This window comes from Scardinius erythrophthalmus (assembly GCF_964197995.2).
Source record: "Scardinius erythrophthalmus genome assembly, chromosome: 24".
In the NCBI taxonomy this organism is placed as follows: domain Eukaryota; kingdom Metazoa; phylum Chordata; class Actinopteri; order Cypriniformes; family Leuciscidae; genus Scardinius; species Scardinius erythrophthalmus.
This window is the reverse complement of record NC_138244.1, coordinates 17,327,512-17,349,508: the sequence shown is the minus strand read 5'-3', so window position 1 is coordinate 17,349,508 and position 21,997 is coordinate 17,327,512. Positions and strand designations below refer to the sequence as shown.

At 36.7% G+C, this 21,997-nt stretch overlaps 1 protein-coding gene across 2 annotated transcripts in view; it reads left to right on the top strand.

Moving 5' to 3' along the window:
• The first annotated feature begins 314 nt into the window (after positions 1–314).
• grm8b (glutamate receptor, metabotropic 8b) overlaps positions 315–21,997 on the top strand; it is a 168,906-nt gene continuing 147,223 nt past the window's right edge. The window contains exons 1-2 of one of the 2 annotated variants that reach the window (XM_081356280.1): positions 315–391; positions 1,457–2,234. In XM_081356280.1, coding sequence (XP_081212406.1) covers positions 1,728–2,234 — 507 coding nt within the window. In that variant the 5' untranslated portion in view covers positions 315–391; positions 1,457–1,727. The remainder of the gene's footprint in view (positions 392–1,456; positions 2,235–21,997) is intronic. The other variant, XM_081356279.1, reaches the window with a different exon arrangement.

Here is a 21,997-nt window from a genome sequence, read left to right as displayed (position 1 = left end):
CAGCTTGATCTCTTCAAACCAGCTGTCAAGCCACACTGAACTGATATTTATAGTTTGCAGTGATCAGTCTGAACAGGATTTTTTTTTTTTTTTTTTTTTTTTTTACAAATATCATATAGGCAATAAAGGGATTTCTAATCATTTGTTTTATTTTTCTTAAACTTCTAATGCATAATTCGCAAAATATTAACTCCAGTTTGCCTCGATGTGGCAGGGACCCCGGGGCGAAGAAAGCGTCGTCCAAATTGTCAGACCAATCATAACGGAGTGGGAGTATTTGCGCGAGAAATGATGCGCTCGTGCGCTCAGTCAGTGTGCCTCTCGCGCGCTGTCCCTCCCAGCAGCATCAAAGCAGCAGCGATCAGCGCGACCACAGCTCAGGCACCTGCAGGTATGAATGGATCCAAAATGTTATTTCTTTAAATCTGCCAAAACAATAGAGCGAGTTGTGCTGTTCTGTAACCTAATATGGCATTTTCTATGTGTTTAATTGTTGCAGTGCTGTTTTGGTGCAACTATGATGTGGTGAAATGTTTCGTGGTGATGCTGATTGCATTTAATCTATAGCAATTATTCGAGATGAGAAAACCTGACAGTATGTTTTTCTGCCGGTTAAGATGTTTAAAAGTTTCATGCAGTACCAACAGTATGTGGAAAGCTTTTTTTCATTCCTAAAGAGGGACGCTGACATCATGCCTTTTTAATGAGTTCTAATGCAACAATGTTGACCGTGTGCTCTATTCGTTCACATTTATTAACTAATAATAATAAACCAAATTATACTTATAGGGTTGAATGTATTAACCATACATTGTAGAGTAGATTTTGGCTACTTAAAGAGACAGTTCACTCTCAAAAAAAGGACATTCTCACCGTCACCCTTCAAACCTGTATGACTTTTCTTCTTCTTCCGTGGAGCACAAAAAAGAGTCACATTCACATTCATGACATGGAAAAAAGATGCATTGAAAGCGACAGCTGACTGAGACTGTCAGTCTCCAGCCATCTCCATTTGTGGTCTATAGAAGAAATAAATTGGTTTGTAATGACATGAGGGTCACTTTGTTGGTGAACTGTCCCTTTTAGAGTTTTATTTGACTGAAGGAATCATAAACTTATTCTGCAGTGATGGTTTTGCCTTATGTCTTCTACTGCTCTTTATCGGGATCGATTTCCGGCAGCATTTGTTGAGCACATTGGCTCACTTGTTGTATAAAGATATTCAAAACGAAAGTGTAAAACAGGGTAATTATGTTTGCACATTATGTATGCATGCTTTAGAAGTCGATTGCCAGATCAGATGTGTTAAGCAAATACACAAATGCACAGATCGCTCTCCATTTTCACACTTAGAGCCTCCTTGCTGTGCAGTGCATATGTGTGTTCTGAAAAAAAAAAAAAAGTGCCCAATCTTTGCTGATGAAGGCATATTCCTCTGCTGTTCCCTCTCACACAGGGTTCTAATGGTCTGTGACCTCTGTAATTGAGGAGCTAGCAACTATGTGATTGCCTCATATTCCATCATCGCCCTTCTTCATTTTCCCCAAAAACCTCCAGGCGACTCCAATGGTCTCCTTGTCTTCGGATTCCATTATCCGGTACGCAGTTGCTCCGGTGAGGGGCACTGATGACCCCTTTTGGTTATTGCGCTCCGTCCCTGCTGGCTTCCCACCTTTGTAACTGCATCCCCACTGCTGCTTGTGCATCTGGATCCACTTTATGTCGCCATGTTGAGTGCCTTTGAATGGTATGGCTGTCTTCTTCTTCTGACGGGGATGACAAGATCCGTCGGCCAGCGTACGGATCCACTAACGCCCCCCGCCCCCGAATATGCCCACTCTATACGACTGGATGGTGACATCATCCTGGGGGGCCTCTTCCCGGTGCACGCTCGGGGCGAACGTGGCGCCCCTTGCGGGGAACTGAAGAAAGAGAAGGGTATTCATCGGTTAGAGGCCATGCTCTTCGCCATCGACCTCATCAACAAAGACCCCGACCTGTTGCCCAACGTGACCCTGGGGGCGCGCATATTGGACACCTGCTCGCGCGACACCTACGCCCTGGAACAGTCGCTTACCTTCGTGCAGGCGCTCATCGAGCGAGATTCTACCGACGTGCGATGCGCAAGTGGCGAGCAGCCGATCTTCGCCAAGCCGGACAAGATCATCGGTGTGATCGGTGCAGCAGCTAGTTCTGTCTCCATCATGGTGGCCAACATCCTACGCCTGTTTAAGGTAATTTCTGTCATTGCTACACTATTGGTTGGTGGCTTTGCTTCGGGACCCACAAAACAAGAGGTAAACCGTGTTTAATGTAGTTTTGGGTGTATTTTCTTCTACTTTACAAAGCTTTAGTCATGGTTTTCAAGGCATGTCACACACCTGTCCATGCTAGCTCTTGCTTAATATGGCATAGTTTCAAAGATTTGAGGGATGAATTCGCGCCAAAATGCCGCAAAGTTTGATTGGATGCGCAACATTTGACATCGACAACAATAGATATGCGAAATGTTTAGGGATGCACGATGTATCAGCACTCTGTAAAATTTCTGAGTGAAAATTGTTTTGAAATAAAACCTAGTTTTTTCTTTTCAGTGCACTAGAGGTAGGCCGTATCGGTTTGACCCATAATCCCATTGATTGGTTTTTGGCTTGTTTTCACACTTTTGTGGTTATTAGTATCGGCCTAATACATGGCCGATAATCAGTCTACCTCTGATTAGTGCCATATCGGTAATTGGTCGATATTACGCATTTTATGTTAAAATGATCAGTTTTAGCTGATATTGGATATTTAATTGAAATTAACACCTTTGCACTCATCTAACACTTATTTAAAGTTAATCTTTAAAAACACTAATAATTCAGTAATACTGTTGAATCTAATCTTTAGCCAATCTCAAAACAAATATGTAGCATTTTTAGTGCATTTAGCTTATCTGTATTTTAATATCAGTGCATCCAAGCTACTTTTTTAAAAGTTCATCATAAGTGTATATACATTATTCCCACTTTACACTTTTCCCACTTTAATTTGAATTTAGCATTGTTTTTGGCCTGCTGTCCATGAGGCCCTGCTATAAACATGAAATAAAGAAAATGTAATTTCTTCTATCTCACAGAGTGTTTCAGATGCATGCTCAGAGGAATTCGTTGCACACACTTTTTGACAGCACTGTACTGACTTTTAGTGGATGTAGTGGCCTGTAATAGAATCTGTTTTGAGGGCTAATCAATAATCACTCGAGTCTCTTAAGCAGTAAACAGGGACTACTAATGATTATAAATGAACAGAAATTTGTCAGACTTTTCAGAATCATCTCCAATAGCGTTGAACCACTGGATCTGTAGATTAAATATTTTTCCGGATTGTCCTAAACGGATTAATTTGCTGTTATCTGGTGTTTATGCTGTGCAAAAAAAAATTCTCCCTTTGAGTCACAAAAATACAGCCACTGGGTGTTTCATGTCTCATTAATAATTGACTGTCTGTTATAGATACTAAATATAGCTGGCTTGTAATTGGATCAAATAATGGGTGTCATGTTTTTCTGAAGAAAGCATTCACCTTTTCATCTGCAGAAAAGATTAGACACACCGTGACTTCATCTGCAGTAGAGATTATGAAAATAGAACCACAGAAATGGTTGGAGAGGGAAGGTGTGATTTGGGATGCGGTTGAAAGCCTTGTTTTCACTATTTATGGAGCATATTGTTAATCTGATTGGTAGTTTGTGTCTATCATATGCAAAAGATTTGATCTGCATTGCAGTGTAACCAGTGTTGAAACTCGCCATGGACTTCAGAAGAAGTGAGATGTCTGGCTGTTTACTTGTATTGAGCTTGTTGATTCGCTACTGCATTGTTCTTCACCTTGTGCATCAATCATTTAAATCAGATATCGATTGTGGATTTTTCTTTCATTTGTTTCTTTGTACAGTCGCAAGCTTTCATGGATCAATTTAAGCTGAGGCAGTAGATGCTTGATTCCCTTTGCTGTTTTTGAAATTTTAGAGCGTCCCCGACTACGTAGAAAACATGTTATTGGATTACTTACCCTGAAATTCCGTCGTAGAGTCTTTTCTGTTTCCTTTGCTCCTTCCTCTCATTGATCTGCTGAGACTGGACATTTGAAAGTGATATGTGTCTGGTCTCAAAACAGGATGTATTTGGGGAAGTCATTGAGTTTGTTTCTGCATTGGATTTACTGTAGCTCAAGGCTAGCAATTAGCTTAGTAAGAGAAAGTTAAGTAGATGTATCATGAACCGCATCTGATCCGTAATCTAATGCATTGACTTTTTGAAGAAATTTCTGTCAGGATGCGATTCATTTTGCGCAATCCAATCATCACTGCGCAACCAGTTAGCTAACCTCCTGCTAGCTAATGTTAGCTAACAGTCGGCTAATCTATTATATGTCTAATGTCTTAAAGACATTTAAACAAAATGCTTTTAGGTACATTTGTGAAGTGTAGCTAAATTTTTATGATGAAGTGATGATGCTATGGCTAATGTTTTCCCTGATGTAGCATTATGTTGCTATGCTAACCTCTGATGAGATTGACTTTTGTTTGCTAGCATCTATTAGCGCATTCTGGCTAACTTTTTGGTCACTTGAATGTTTGAAATTGCTGTTAATACATTCGATTTGTTATTTGTTTCAAAAGTGAAGAGTTTAGCCAATCATAATGAAGTTCTTTAGCATAGTCTTAAAGGTACAGTAGCACAAACAACTTGTTCAGTTCTGAAGATGTGGTCACATAATGTTGTTTGCAATAGAATTCCATGTGATCAGGATTGTGAGGGCGAAGGATTTACCCAAACAGATTTTGCATCAGGTTAGCAATCAAGTTGGTCACACATTTGTCACACAAACAGAACGCTGCTTAGTTTGAAAGTGACTTCTGTGTGAGCGTTGCCTTTTCACAACACTATTGAAAATAGACCTTTTTTCCTTGTGTAAATTTGCTTAAATTTCGCTAATATCTCAGAGGGAGTGGAAAATGGTTATGTTACTCTAAATTGCGACTGTTTTTGGTCAAAACATTCTTAATAACATTTTCAATGGACTTAAACGGCTAAGTGTAGAATATGGCCTCTTCTGCAGTGCTTCACATCACATGAAGTCAAAAATGTGTCCTACATCATGAATTAAAAAATAGTTGAGGTTAAGATGGAACCCACATCTCCCTTACACTTAAACAGTTGTCCAAACTGCAATTGAGCTCAGCAATGGAGCACTTTATCACAGTCAGGTAAATGGGAAGTTAAGAGTCACACTGTCTACATGTATATTTAAGTAGTTCATCCACTCAGAAGTGTGAAATATATTCATGCATATTTCATGAAGGGTAAGAATAATGGAGACATCCAGTTCATCCAGTTCAGAAAATGACTTTATTGGTCACCATAGTGGCAGAATGTGTCGGAGCAGAGGCAATGCCCGCCTCATTCATCTAACTTGTGATGCAGACGTAAGACTTAAAACACAGTGACCGCCACGCGCTTGAGATCATATTGTAGTACAGACAGAGGGGATGATGAAGGGTGTGCGTTCAATAGAAAGAAAACAAATTGCTTTAAGTGAAGACATTTGATGCATTTATTGGATTTTGAAACGTGGGAATGCTGTTTGGATATACTTGTTTGTTTTCCTTTGTTTACCACTGTTATTTAATCATGTAGAAGCTACCCACTTTGTCTTGTCTTATCTGGGTTTTTTTTTTTTTTCTTTCATTTCATTTTTATTAGATTTTTTCCAATTCAAAAAGTAATGGCTTTAACTAATAAGGTGCCTTGAAGCTATTGCTTCAAACTTGAATGATCTGGCTAATAAATAATGCAATAAAATAACTTATTTCTCACAGAATAAATTTGCTGAAAATTGGAATTTCACTCGAAAAATTAAAACCTTTAATACACGTTACTCTGAAAACAAAGCAATCAGTTTGTAGAATGAAACATGAATACGGATGTGCGAGTGTGTAAATGTATATTTTTCAATTCAAGAAATAATGGCTTTTTTAATAAGGTCCCCTAAAGCAATTGCTTCATACTTAAATGATCTGAATTAATAAATAATGCAATAAAATATATGCTTTCTCACAGTGTAAACTGCCTGAAAAATGCAATTTCAATCAGAAATATAAAAGAAAATCCCTGTAAATATGCTTAAATATATTTAAATATGTCAAAAACAAAGCAATCTGTGAACCAATGAATGAAGTATGAATGTGCATATGTGTAAATTAGCCTGATTTGTTTGGCATTCAGGGTATGATTGCCACCTCCAGGTCCCCATTATGGCATTAGGTTAAGTTAAGCGTCGCATCAGTCTTAATCAATACACAGCCTTAGCACAATCTGAGAAACGGAGGAGGGAAGATTTTCTTTCACAGTCGAGGCTGTGAAAATAAACATCTGTGTTTTCATGCCAGCCTCCTACGCCAACTCTTTTATACTGAGAAGAAAACTGGCCGGTGCACTGGTGTGACTGTCACCCTGTATTGACTCAGTGAAGAGATATGAGTGGGGTCAGTCCACCTGAGGGTATATGTTTTAGCACAAGACAGGAAATGAGGTCATAGAGCGGGAAGCTTGGAAATAGGGCTGCATGTTTCTTGAATGTGGAAATTGTCATACTGTACACTTTAAAAAAATATTTGATCAATAAGTTATGACAACACATGTTTTTACATTGCTTCAAATCATCCAAATAAGTTAAGCAATTTTAAACTTTTTTTATAAGTTATACAGGATTCAACTCATTCAAGTCTTATTATCATTCAAAAATAACTTAAACATCCAAGTTGATTGTAGTTAAAAATTTAAGGCAGCAACTTAGCTGCACTAAAAATAACCGACTCACAAGAATAATTTTTTTTGGCAATCAGACTACAGTAAACGCTGTATTTTGAGCTGTAGATTGATTCAGTTGTGATGTTACAGTGTATTGAGTATTTTCATACAATGTGTTTTGCGCTTTAGATTCAGTTGTGATATACAGTGAATTCTGAGTATTAGTATGTTTTACACTGTAGATTCAGTTGCGATGTTACAGTGAATTGAGTAGCCTATATTTCGTACAATCTTCTGTCCACATCAGAGGAAAAATGCACCATTCGGATCCTCATTCGAATCTTTCTTTTAAACTAACCCCGTTCTGATCAAGATATTTGGTTGCTGTACCAATCATGTGACTTGCTGATGCCACCACAAGAACACGCATATATTATATTACTGTCTATAATATAAAATAAAAATCTGATTTATGTGTTGCTTGCAAAAAGTATTATCTGAGTACATGGCTATACTTTTGAGTTGACCGTCATAACTGAACATCACAACTAAACCTAAAGGACAAAACATACTGGACAAAAATACTCAAAATTCACTGTAACATCACAACTGAATTTGCAGCTCAAAACATACATTGTTCATTGTTTTCAGTGCATCAAAAATATTAATTTTCAATATTAAATTACCTTTGAGATGGGGATTTTCATTGAATCAGAGATGTACAGAGTGACCATTGTAATCAGTGAGTTCAATTCATGAACACATGACTTTTGAGACGGTGCTTTTTATTGAATCAAAAACATATTCGGCTACCAATGTATTAAAATTCCTGTTCAAATGACACTTATGAGCCGCTACTTGAATCAAAAACATACTGCACAACCAATGTCTGATTCCTGATCAGTCTGATTCCTTAACGAAAGACTTGGTTGTTTTTAGTGAATTCAACACAAACTACAGCTTGAGATTAAAATAATTAATTCAGTTATTGAATTATATTATGCTGCCTCTAAAAAGGCTGTGGAAAGTTGTCTGCTTAAACTATTTTTGCAAGAATTTTATTACATATTCATTTTTTTTATCACTTGGCATTGGAATTTCATTTATTTTTTCTTAATATTTCTTCCTCAAAAGTGCTAAAATAATCTTTAGTAGAACTGATAGGAAACCATTTTAATGAGGAATCAGAACTGAAATCATTAAACTGGCTTAAAGTGCTGCATAAATGCATCCATGGATACTGTTTTGCACCTGGACCTGAGTGAAACACGTTTAGATGCTATTTATATGCCTGTTTTGTTTGCTATTCTTGAAACTTGCTATTCTGTGGTTTATGCAGTTCTATCTTCAGCTTGTAGATTTCCTAAACTGCAGACTATCAATGTTTTTAGGCCTCTGTTCCGCTCTGCTCTCAGCCCCAAACTGCACTTTATGCAAGATTCTGTACTGTAAAACATCCACATCATCAAATTGCTGATTACACCACCGTAATTGGGCTAATCAACAGCCGTTACGAACCTCCGCGGAGAAATAAGCCAGAAAAAAGCCACTTTGAAAGTAATATCCTTGCAAATTTGGTGTTTGCAAACTGTTGCGAACCTCTAGGAAAGTATCCCTTAGAGTTTTCACACTGGTTGCATCAAGTTCACGACGTGAATTTAAGGATAGGACAAGAAAAACGCTGAAGGGCGTATTCACTAAATGCTGCAGTATTTCAACAACCTGCATCTTATTAGGCTCATTACGGATTGCGCTGTTTTCAAAACTCAGTGCTATTTGTTGCAATTAACGTTGTACTGTTACTGTTTGCCGAAACCAGATTTAGATGATCACAGCATCAGTTATTCATCAAGTAATGATCAAATGATGGAGGCGAGCATTATAAGTTGTCATAAATCCAGACTTGTAGTGCATAGTGCACGTATTTCCCCATTTTAAAGAGCCTGGATTGCAGTGAAGCGTAACTACAGTCCGAGTAAAGTATGCCACATATCTTAGTCTGCTGCATCTTCCACATCCAAGAGTTCAGAACAAACCTGAAAGCTCTTTGTCAGTTTGTTTGAACTGTTAATACCACTCTTTTAGTGATTTTTTTGCTTGTTATGGAATATATTTTTGGAGTTAGAACCAGAGTCAGTGTTATTTAAAGTCCCCCTTTAGTCAATCATTTGATCCCTTAAAACTATTATTTGATCACCAAAATTACATATGTAGAGGTATTTTATTCATGTGAAAAAAAATTCTTCATGCCTTAAAATAGCTTGAATGTAACCCTACACCCTTGCTTCATTTAGTATGCGCAGATTCACAAATATGCAAATTAGCCCCGCCTCCACTCATTCACCTCAGCTCAGAGATTTACTCAGCCAACTAACTGAGGTAAACACTGCAATAGTATCGCTTTCTACAACGTCAGACACATAACGTAATTAATATGATTAGCATTTTGCTTGACTGTGTTATCATACAGCTAATAATGTGTTGCTAATGTTGCACAAACCATGTTCCCGTTCACCATCTCAGAGTCATATAGTTCATCATAACAATATACATCATACATCCGCTATATTGCTAAATCTACTCGATTTTTCATATCAACAGAAAATATACCATTGCTTCTCTCGAGACTCCCCTGCTAGTTCGCTTTTAATGATATGCTAAAGCCCGACGGCTCGTTGACGTGATTGGTTACAAGGTAGTTTGCCACGTCAGAAACACCATCGATTTCAAACTGTGCTTTTGAGACTCTTTGGTCCACTGCAATTTTAAAGAGAAAACACTCAGCAATGGTGTGGAATTATGAATTTGCTCTTAGTTTGTCTTAAAGCATATTAAAAACACCACATAGACATATAAACAACATTAAAAACTTGATTTTCACCATAGGATGAATTTAAAGCTGCAGTCCGTAACTTTTTTTTGTGTTTAAAATGTACAACATTTATATAATGAGCGAGTGCATCATGAATGCATTTTCCAAACCGTGCATTTGTCTGATCCTGAATCACTTCAGTACACCTATAATAAGTGTTTATATTGGGACTGTTTTAGATTGGTACGGGTCGTACAACTGCGAAGTAGCACAGTTCCTGCGTGTCTTGTCATTGACATAAACAGAGAGAAGTAGCTCAGGCTACAATATTCTTCCACAAGACGCACACAGTTCTGTTTATTAACCGATAGAGCGCCAAAAGTTACAGACTGCAGCTTTAATTCTAAAATATATAAATTTGATAAATTTGCAATTTTTAAAGTAAATCTGTGAGTGATTTACGTATTGTTCTCCTTGTACATTGAGAAATTGTTTCAACATAATAAATTGCACGCCTTTAATAGAAACTTTAGTGTATTTTTAGTATATGTGCTTGGATCCTCATGAATTATACACAACTGAATTAATTGCCTTTGAATTAGCGCCACATAATGTAATGCTGCAAACTGAGGAACATTAAATATTTAGGAAACAGCAATAAGAGTGTCAACAAGAGTGTCAGAGTGCTTCTGCTAATTGGTCTTTTTTTAGATTGTTTACCTGCATATTATCAAGCCTATATGCACTAAATGTCACGACTCTTTCATAATATGAATTTGTTGATTTGATCAATGTAAATCCAGCTTTTGTTGTCATATCCATATTTAATCATTCACTAAATCGTTTGTTAGAAGTGACTAAGTCCCACAGCTCAACCAATATTGTTTCCTCCGGCAGGCCTTGTTATTTCAGGTCAGTATTAAAAAGACTTCAACATGAGGTCTAAACAACTAAACTGTTCATTAGAGAAACAACACATTATCTAAAAATGAATCACTCTATGAATCATGCCTTATTGTCCCAAAGCCATCCCTAAAACTTGTGTCTAGCCTCAGTGATTTTAACAAGAACAATTTCATTGTATTATTTGTGTACATATGTCTATCTGTCTTTTTAGAATATTATTATTTATCAACATTTACATGTATTTATTTATATGTATTGCACGTTGTTGTCATATAAACTCTCAGTATACTTATTTAAGTCACAAACTTAACACACCATAGTAACAAAGTCTCTTAAATTAAAGATGTAAGTTAAAAAATGACTCATGGTTCAGTCAGGGATTCATTTGCTAAATTGTAACAGCTTTTAATGATTCACTGCACAGAGTGAATCTGATTTGAGTTTGAGTCTGGTCTGTTTTGTGAAACTTTTTGATTGATTCATTAAAAAGAACTGGTTCATAAGAGTCATTTTTGGTTACACTTTATTTCAATAGTTCACTAGACATTCTACTACTACTAACTATAAGTAACTTTGCAACTTTGCAACAGCATGTAAATTCTATACTGTGTAAACCCTAATGCTTAAAATAATGAATTGGTTTGAGTAGGGCAAACTTAAATGAACTTTTATGAGTATTAAGAACTTTCTTTTTCTTTTGAGTTCATAAATCTGACACAATTTAAGTAATCTGAATGGTTTCATTGTTTGTGTCTCACAACACCCTCCCCCTGTCGGTGATTGGTTGGAACACTATTTGTTTTGGTTTTGAGTGTTTGGCTAAACCATTTGTTTTTGTGTGCAGATCTCAGAGCCTAGGCTGCCTACAGAGACATGTTTTTTTGACGGCATGCTTATGGGGCGGGCAGCTAGCGGATCGTTAGGAAAGATTAGATGAATGTGATAAAAATATTTTTCGGCCTGAAATCACTTATACCACCTTTAATGAACTTGTTTCTTCAATTTAAAGGAACTTAAATATAACTGAAACTGGGCTGAGGAGTTCTATTTCCCAGCATGCTTTGCCATGGCACTTAAAAGTTAGAGTAAATGCTAAAATTAAGAGTTACATAATGTTTTTGTGTGTATGTGTGAGTAAGATTAATGTTAAGTACGAGATTTAGTGGTGTTTAATATTTCACGATGCTAATTTAGAAGAGTTATGTTGGGTTTTTGGGAGGGTTACCATCATGGTGACAAGGGGAGCATGAGCTTAGTGTGAGAACAAGTGGAAGATAAACGTTCTGTATTGCCTTACTCATTCAGCAATTGCTATACTAATCAAAGCATTGTATTACCAATTAGCATTTATGTTAGCAGCATGTTAGAATTTACTGAATTAGTTAGAGCTAGTTAGGTTTCAACTAAAAATATTAAAGTTGAGAATTTGAGATTACGTGATAATTTTAAGTTAAATGTACAAGTTAGCTTACTCAAATATTTCAAGTTAAGAGTAATTAACAAGAGGACAAAATACAAATCTGATAGTTCTGCTTAAACTTTGAATTTCTTAACTCAAGATTTTTGATGTAACTGATCACCTTAATTGAACTTATTTGGGTTTTTGTAACTACATGTCATCTAACTCTCAGAGTATAAGCAGACTGTTAGGGTTTGGGTTAAAATAAAAAGTTGACTTGCTTGCAAAGTTACTTAGTCAGTTAATGTCTGTTGTGTGATCATCAAAATAAGGTGTTAGCAGACAGCCTACTAATACTAAGTTACTTATAGTCAGTAGAATGTCTAAAGTAGAATATAGAAATGTGTTGCCTCATATATTTTTTTTAGCAAATCACATCACGGCTCGTACAGTGTCTATCATTGCATGCATGAAATACCAGCAAGCACAAGATGATATTTGCAGAACCACACATGGATTAAGTCAAAATTCACTCGCAGTTTTTAATTTATTAATTTACTTTATCAGGCCAGTGACCATTTGAATCACAGTCTGTAATACTGCGGGGGAGTGGTCAGGGAAACCTGTTATATTACAGATATAATTTCTGCAATATTGGCTCTTTAGGGGTGCTTCCTCCTTTATTACTGCTGTCGATTATTTAACAAGAGCACTTGTGATTTAGCACCAATTATTATGGATCATTTATTCTTTTGAGAGTAATTGGTCATTTTGGTGGGACTGCAGTTTTTAGAATAGAAACCAGCAGTAGGTACTAATGAAATGAAAATCAGATCCAGCATTGGTTTCTCTACAGGAACATTCCCCTTTCAAGAACTGGGATTTGAAATGGATCCACTCTGTGGCTTTCATTTCGGCCGTTGGCAGGATAGGTATGAACTAGTATGTTCAAATAGCCTGTTTAATCAACAATTCATTACTTGTACCTGGTTATGATGCAATTTCTTCATATGAATGTTGCAGTTAATGAGGACTTATGCTTTTTCAAATTTTCAGCTTTCTTTAGTGTGTGTTGCTGTATGAGCATTGAAAAGGTCTGCAAAGTTACAAAGCACAAAGTCACTCCAAAGGGAGCTACATCAGTGGAGTTATTATCAGGGGAGTTATTATATATCAGTGTGCACTGTTTCTGAACTCCCTGAAACGCCTCGATTGTAGTCTCAAGTTTTCTTCCAGGAATGTACACATCACAAAATTCCTCATTTAAATAATTCCCGCTCAATACATACACCAAAAAGGGGCGTGGTCTGGTTGAGTTGCGCTAGCAATGTGGTGAAACCCTCGGTTATGGTATTGACGAGACATTCGCCAAACACGTTCTAAGCAGTTGACCTATCAGAACAAACTGGTCCAGCCGACCAATCAGAGCACATTGTCTTTTCAGAGGGAGAGGCTTCAGACGCAAACTAAACAGAGCGTTACTGACAGACTGGGAAAAGAGGTGCTGCAACAATGTAAAATATCTTGAAAGATAATGTTTTTTTTTTTTTACATTCAAGCATGAAAACCTATTCTAGTAGTCCCTAATCAAAATCAAGACTTTATAAAAGGGTATATATAATATGGCCTTTTTAATGTGTATCTCTCATCTGTTATCTTGTGTAAATAGTCTTAAACACCTTTGAAAAGCATAATGTTATGGTATGGATCTGATAGTGCTGTTTAGTACTCCTGTAACGTGTCAAACTCCTTTAGTTTAATTTTTGGATTAGGATGCCAAATTAATTACAATCCCATAGCGATCTCTCTCTTCATACGTCTCCCGAGGCCCCATTAATGAGAGTTCTCGCCTCTAATCAGTCAAGCACACCCAAACATATGATAGCAGTTGAAAAAAACCTCACCCTCGATGACAAGAGCATGTGAGTCTTCACCCCCTCCCTACCTCTTCTCCACATACACTCACTCGCTCCGATCGATCACTCCTGTGGTTGAGCATCCATATGTATGAAAAGGATCCCACAAGTGGACGCAGTCGATTGAACTCCTGCATTCCTGCAAGTACTGCCGTTTTCAGATAAGCCACTGCAGCTATTCCTAGTTTTTTTGCAAACATATTAAATAAAGGTGCCAATCAGATCAGAAACATAATGAAAATGTAAATGTTAATACATTAGGTTAGCTTCTCTTCACTTGCATAGCAAAAACTGAATTGTTTGAGTTTCCTAACTTTTTCTAGCTCTTACTTAACTTTTACACTCTTTCTCAATTCCATTAGATTGATTATTTATATATATATATATATATATATATATATATATATATATATATATATATATATATATATATATATATATATATATATATATATATATATATCAAAAGTACACACAATTTATTTACTTATAAATCAAAAGTGAGAGATTTTGAACTTATTTCAAAATCAGTTCCATATTAGACATTTTCTGGGCTCTGCTATCCACATTTATCTAATTTGTGTTTATATCTGAATCTCCTAAGGAATTTTAATGTAAGCTTATGAAAAAAAAAGAAAAAAAAAAACATTGCCTGAGAGCTTCATTATATCTCCTGAGATATGATGGAGCAACCTCTGGTGACAGAATAGGGTGCAATTCCCCCCTATCCGCTTTATCCTTCAGTACATAGTTATCTTACGTTAAAAAATATATTGAAAAAAGTAGTTAAATTGCTCCCCAACACAGCTTCTAACAATACAGCAGCACTACAGCTGTTCTGTAATATACAGCAATAGTCTCTCCACTCCTGCCGTGTCTGGTTTGATTTGGAGAGATCTTACTGCCTCTCAGTCCATTATACGTCCTGATGGGAAGTGAATTATCTGAAGTGTTTGCTTATGGAGAACAGGGTGTGAATGAGGGATTAGCCAAGCACAAATGAGGTCTGAAATTCAATTTTAAAGAACATAGTCCGTTTCATGCTTCTCATCACTTCTGATGCTTTTTGTCCTTGCAGCTGAGGCATGCAGTGAGTTTAGCAAGCATCCTTTTTTACTTAAGAGGAAATGAACAATCATGCATACTTCATAGTAATATGCACAAGGAGGAACTAATATGATACCAGTGGAGATATTTGTCGCATGAAACTATGTTAGCAAGCATGTTCAGGGCCAAAGTCTACTCATTCACAAACCTACAGTAGTAGCTATACCTACCTAGACAGAATTTTAAGGCAGCATATGGGGCCACATATGGGGCCGGATCATTTCCATAATGACCAACGCAATCTACCAAGCGCCTGTTTTAAGACATGCTTTGTCTTGGGCGGTAAATAATGGCGCAAACACTGGTAAATTGACTAGCACAAACCTTAGTAAATCACCTTGCGTGATTCATTTAAATACTCTCCTCCCATAAATTTTGCGTCTGAAAGGGAAACTCCTACAAATGCATATGCAATAATGTCAGCCGCAAAAATAACGATGTTTTCTCAGCGCTTATTTCACTGTGTGTCTTTAGTAAATACCAACAGTAGTTTTTTAACGCCAAAAGACGGTTTGCGCTAAATGTGTCCCATAGACTATCTCCTCCTGATTTTTATTATTTATTATGTATTTTTATTTTAAGTGTATACTGCATGTACTGTATCTTTTAGAGAAGGCGGCGATCCCAGAATGCATTGGGTCAAACTTATGGCCCAGATATACTTCAATCGAAATTGAAGAACAAACCGGTGCGACGTCATTTTGAACAAAATCAGGCCAAACAAAGTTCGCTTCGGCTGGTAAACACCTTTGAATTACCATTGGTCCATGGCGATGATGTAATAAGTAGGTGTGGCTCTCAGACTCCATCTTCTTTGAAGGGAAAATCTTCTCTGGTTCATTTCTTCTGTTCAGTCCATCGAGGTCAGACACGAGTAAAACACACTGGAGAGCTGCTGTATAGAAGAAATTGAAGATGAAATTCAAATCGAAAGCGACACTGAGACTGTTTTTTCAATGTTTAACATTACTTCAAGCAATCGATTGTATAAAGTGCTAAATAAATAACATTCTGAGGCAATAAATACTACATTATATGGACATTAAGATAGCATTCTATGCGCTTGTCGTGTGTACTTAGCAACATGCTAACGTCAAACGCCATAGAGTGCAAAAGTCGTGTTCCAGAAGTGAAATTCCCATAAATTTTCTCCATAGAGGAATTGGTTTTTAATGATAATTTATAAACCAGGCCTACAGTGAGCTTTAAGGTTGTTAATCAATGGTATATGCTTTTGTTGTTGTCATTAGTATAGAACTTTTTAAGTAATCACCTTTAACAGTGGAATTCCTGTTGAAAATCTCCCCCGATCAGAGAATCGAAACAAATTGCGTCCCATGAAGCACTGAGAATGATGTGATAGTCTCCCTACGCTCTCAAACTACTTAAATATGTGTATATGTATGGATGTATTTTCCCTCTCTAAAGCCAAACAATCATGTGTCTGTCTTTTTTAAATGCTTTTTTGCTTTGCATGTTGTGATTTACCTTGTAGCTGTTTGGTTTGGTTTGGTTCATTGCTTATAACTCAGAAAAATTCCTGTAGAAAAAATACTTCTGGTACCAAGAGCGCTGAAAAAGTGGATGGACACCGTTGCACTCTATTGGAATGAGTGGAGTCTGTGGTTTACATGTGATGTGTGGAGTTGCTGCATGGGTAGTGTTCCAGATCAGTTATTTATGAGGTTCCATTGCAGTTATGCTGTCTTAGGAGGCAGTAGACAGCAAATCAGCTCACTAGGTTTTGGAACAGAGCTGTTTTATGACTTATTCTGTCATATTTTTTTTGTCATTAGTTGTGTTTAATGCCACATGCTAAGATGAGTGTACTTAAGCACTGCAACTTCATTATCAATTGACATTTAATGCATTTAACCATTCGTCATTGTCCTTTTAAAATCGAGAGTCAGAATTTTGTCTGCTTTAGCAAAATCGTGACACTATGAGGGATAGGTCCGTTGTTTATTTTTTTACGTTTATGCAAATGAGAAGTTGCCCTTGCAGTCTGCTTAGTGTCAGGTGAATAGATCTGCATAATAAGTGTAATGAGGTAAAAGGTCAGCATCTGTCTCAGGCCTGCAGACTTACGCATGACTACACATCTTAATTTTGTTAGTGCCGTTTGTCATCCAAGAAATCCTGCAAAATTAAGAAGTGAACCATAATATAATATAATATAATATAATATAATATAATATAATATAATATAATATAATATAATATAATATAATATAATATAATATAATATAATTAATATAATATAATATAATATAATATAATATAATATAATATAATATATAATATTAATATATTTTTTACAGTTTGTCACATTTTTGTGGTATAATTAATATTATATTATATTATATTATATTATATTATATTATATTATATTATATTATATTATATTATATTATATTATTTCATATTATATTATATTATTTCATATTATATTATATTATTTCATATTATATTATATTTTCCTCAAAGTATTGGACACTTAAACCAGACCTGAAAATGTATGTCATTGCATTATATAACAAAATATTAAACCAAGTGGCAATTTTTTTTTCAAAAGCACTTCCACTAACATCGACTTGGTTACAAGTAATTGACAAAATGACCTAGAAAAGTGTGATTTGTCTCTCCAAAAGGGCTCAAAATACTCCAAAATACTTGATGGGTCCCTGTTTGTGCTATACAGAATTGGTATGCTTGTGGCTGCTTGAACATTGTGTGTATGTGTGTGTGTAGAGAGAGAGAGAGGTCTCCTTTAGTTCTTGACATTGAATTCCAAGGTGTTTGATCCCGACTTGCTCCCAAGCAATATCACACTCAGCATGCAGCCTGCCATGTCCACAACTTATCAGATCTATAGCGTTAGTTTATATGTGCGCTTCACACTGACCCTTTGAGAAACCATGGGACACCATTAAAATTCATACAACAGCGAATGTTGTGGTTTAACTGGCTTGCTCTCTCATGCCTTAATTTTTTCTCTGAAATGAGTAGTCTGTTACTCTCAATTTAATTTCCTGTGTAAAAGTCACTGCTATGATGTTAGTGTGGCCATGCAGGGCTTACTGATCTTAACCCTTTGACGCGTATGATGATACGATCACACCGGTGTAATCAGTCTTGGCTGGTCCCTGGAGCGTACGACCACAGCGGTGCGATTAGAACGTTCAGTGCATCATAAAGACTATATAAATGATGTGTTTTATTCATATCAGATACACATTGTGTACAGGTATTAGATACACCGTAAAAAGTGATCAGTTGACTTAACTTAAAAAAGTGAGGAAATCTATGTTTTTTTTTTTTAATAGTGATACAGGAGCAGGCTGTTTACTTAGTCTCAGAGTGTGGAAAAGAAACAACTAAATTATGATTTTTTTTTCAGTAGTGATTGCAGTGATTGCTATTATCATCACTAAAGGCAGCCAATTTATTATTTTAACAAGAATAGCAAGGTTTACTAGCCTAGAAATCTAGACACACCCTAGCGGCAGCAAAATGTATTTTGCAGCCAGGGCAGTCTAGCAACTCTCCATTGACTTTCGAGCTGCAAAAACCTAAATTGGGTCAGGCCAATCACGTCGCGTATAGAGTAGGCGGGGCGGGCTTAACATATGATGACAGAGTTGCGAGGGTTACCTGCTGCTACTTGAAAACAAAGAATGATGGCTGCTGGAGAACAGTCTTTGGAATCGGCTTTGGCCACGACTCTGGAGGACTTGGAGTTAAGTTTTTCTTTGAGAAAAGAGCATAGAACGGCACTTAAGTCATTCTTAAAAAAAGGAAGATGTGTTTGTAGTTTTGCCGGCCAGATATGGCAAAAGTTGAATCTATCAACTAACGTTAGCTCCGCTGTTGGGAAAACGCTCTGGTTGGTTGAAGCGCTGTCCTATTGCGTGCAGAGGGAATTTGAAAGACAGCCGTTTATCCCGCCCCTCGGATTAAACCGCGTCTATGGTGAGTTTCCAGACCTAACATCTTGATGTAGGTCTGGCTTGCCAGGCTAAAGGTTTACTGCTTAGCAGTTTAAGCGTAATAATCTGAAAAAGACACTGAATGGAGCATTGACGTTCACAGTCAGTTGTGTCTCAACAAGTGAAAATTAAACAGTTAGGTGTAAACCGGATGTGTATCAGTATATTGGATCCATGAATTCGCTCTTAAAGTGACAGCAGCCTAATAAACCTGATTTGACCTGTCTGTGTCAAATCAAACAAACTAGAAAATTACTTGCCGCTCTTGACTGGATTACTTTCTTTTTTTTAGCTTTAACCCTTGTGCATTCCTTATGGACATTTTTGTCCTTTTCAGTATTGTTTTTTCAATCACTTTGCCTGTGTTTAATGCTAAGTGCATAAAATTTGGCACAGCACAGGTGTGTATTTTTATTGGAATTTTACTATTTCACCACCATTTCCTTTTAAAAAATCTATTTTGCACTAATTTCACAAAATACTTACTCTCAAAAAAAAAATCTATATATTTTTACAATTTTTTTTTTGTCAGATGGTGCCATTTTTTTCAGGTTTGTTTGGCCAATAAAGCAAATACTCGCTTTATTCCTGTTTTTTTTGCTTCGGCATATTATAGAGCCAATTGGATAAATTATGCAACAATATTTGTGTGGGTGTGTTGGTATGGATGTCAGAGTGTGGTTGGTATGTGTGTTTTAAAAAAATATGTGTGAGTGTGCATTTGTGTGTTTGTAATATTGAGAGAGAAAAACTCAACTGCAAATAACAAATCCAATTACTGTGTGCACCAGTGGAGTTGTGCTGGCATCCAATGGGGAAAATCTGTTACTGCGCCCAAACAAAATCTTACCGAAAGCTCATTTTCTGAGATATCAGCCTCAAATTTGGAACACAACTTATTTAGATTTATGGCTCTGATTTTCTAGCCATTTTAGAGTTCAACTTGTTTCATAAAATAGATATTTTACATAAAATAATGTTCATAAACTTAAACCTATATAACTTTTTTTTTGGATTTACTTCAGCAATAATCTGCCAAGGGTCTTCTTTAAAATGATACCAAACTTAAGTCTGTGCTCCCAAGCTTCAAAATTTTATGACAGTTTTTTTTACATTTTTATCCTTTTTTAATTGATGCACAAGGGTTAATAAAGAATACATTTATATGTAATTCATACAGTGAAGACTATGCAGTACTTTATTTTTACATTTGATCATCCAGTTACTGTTCTATTTCTAACTACATGTTAAATAAACCTATTGTACCTGAAAAGCGTAATTAGTTTAATTAATTTTTTTTTTAATTGAATCTATCTGTCATACTGAATTTGCTTCGTTGTTCTTATTTTTTATCTACATTTTTTTTAAATAAAATAACAAAATGAACTATATTGTGATATATATCCTGAAAAACATTTTGGTCATATTGCGCAGCACATAAAAAAATATATTCACTCCTTTTAAAGTGTCTCAGGCTTCACAGTTGTAAAAGAGATTTTTTTTTAAACTGACATATAAATTCAAATGCGACTGAACAGGGCTTTTCATGAACAGGGCAATGAAAAGCCTTTTATGTAAGCTATATCTCACGACAGCCTTCTTTAGACAGGTTTTTTCACAAATGTTTAGTTTAAAGTCGATAAGTAAGCCTGAGCATTCAGACTGATCTGTGCCATTTTACAGTGTAAGGTCTGCTAAAAGAGAAATGGCCTGGAAGTGCAAGGTTGTCAGCCAAGTGACTTGTGATCGCAGAGGGTTCATGGTTTCTTGCCTGTTGGGCAGTTTTTCAGAATTACTCTGCATTAGCGCCCTAAGGTCACATGGCCACGAATCTCTTCGGACTATCCCAGCAAACACGTTATTAAAAATGTGACAGCCACAGCAAGTTTAATTAATCAATCTCTGATACAGAGTTTTAGTAACTCGTTTAACGGAACGGATGCAGGTCATTGCTTGCAGCTCCCTGAAACTGGAATATATATATTCGGCTCGGCTTATGAGGTGGGATTCAGGTCTTCAGGGAAAGAAAAACTCAGTGCCCCATTCCTCATCATTAAGTTTTAAACAGTTCTGTCGAGTTCACCCAGGCTGACCGCTACAGTTAATCACTAGCTGGGGGTTTAACAAGGGACAGAGGAAAGACTTTCGGAGGAAACCAGAAGCCTTTAACTAGTGAAAGAGGCTGTTGCGACTGAATATCCAACCACAATGTGTTCAGATACTTTTTTACCAAGTGAATGACATTACTTTAATATTTGTTTCTCATAATATACATTGCAGCATCACCTAATTTCTCAAAGACTCCTAAACGACTCATTCGAAGATTCAGTCTCTCTAAGCCCCGCCTTTCCAAGAGCTAGACTGCTCTGATTGGTCAGGCGGCCCAGTCGGTTGTGATTGGTCGATTGGTCGATTGGACTGCAGCGCATGTAGGAAACAAAACATACATTACCATAAATTAATTTCATAAATCCTGATCCTGGTGTCGAGTAATGATGCTCATTAAATATGCCCTCGTATCCGAGCTGCACCAATCACATCGAGTTATCTGATATAGGCGGGCCAGAGGCGAGCTAAACAGATGACGACAGCGCTGTGACGTCGAAGTCATTAGGAAACATTGCAAGATGGCTATGGATGAACACCAGTTGTTTGAAACGGCTTTGGCCGCTAATGAACGAGTTAGACTTGGCTTTTTATCTAAAAGAGGAACAGAAGACGGTGCTCGAATCGTTCCTTTGCAAGAAGGACGCTTTTGCTGTTTTGCCGACCGGATACGGCAAGAGTCTAATCTACCAGTTAGCCCCGCTGGTAGCTAAGCGTATGGGCTTGTTGTGATTGGTCGTGGTGTTATCCAATTGCATGCAGTGAGACTTTCAAATGCATGCTTGGTGCCGCCCCTCGAGCTGGCCGATTTTCATTAGTCGACGCCAGACCATTAATCTTTTAGATTTGGGTCTGGATTTCCAGGCAAGGCATAATGCTGATTGTCAAAAAATTTATAAAAAAAAACAACTGATATATGGGTTACATTGAGGCACTTAGAAATGGAAGTGAATGGGGTCCATAAA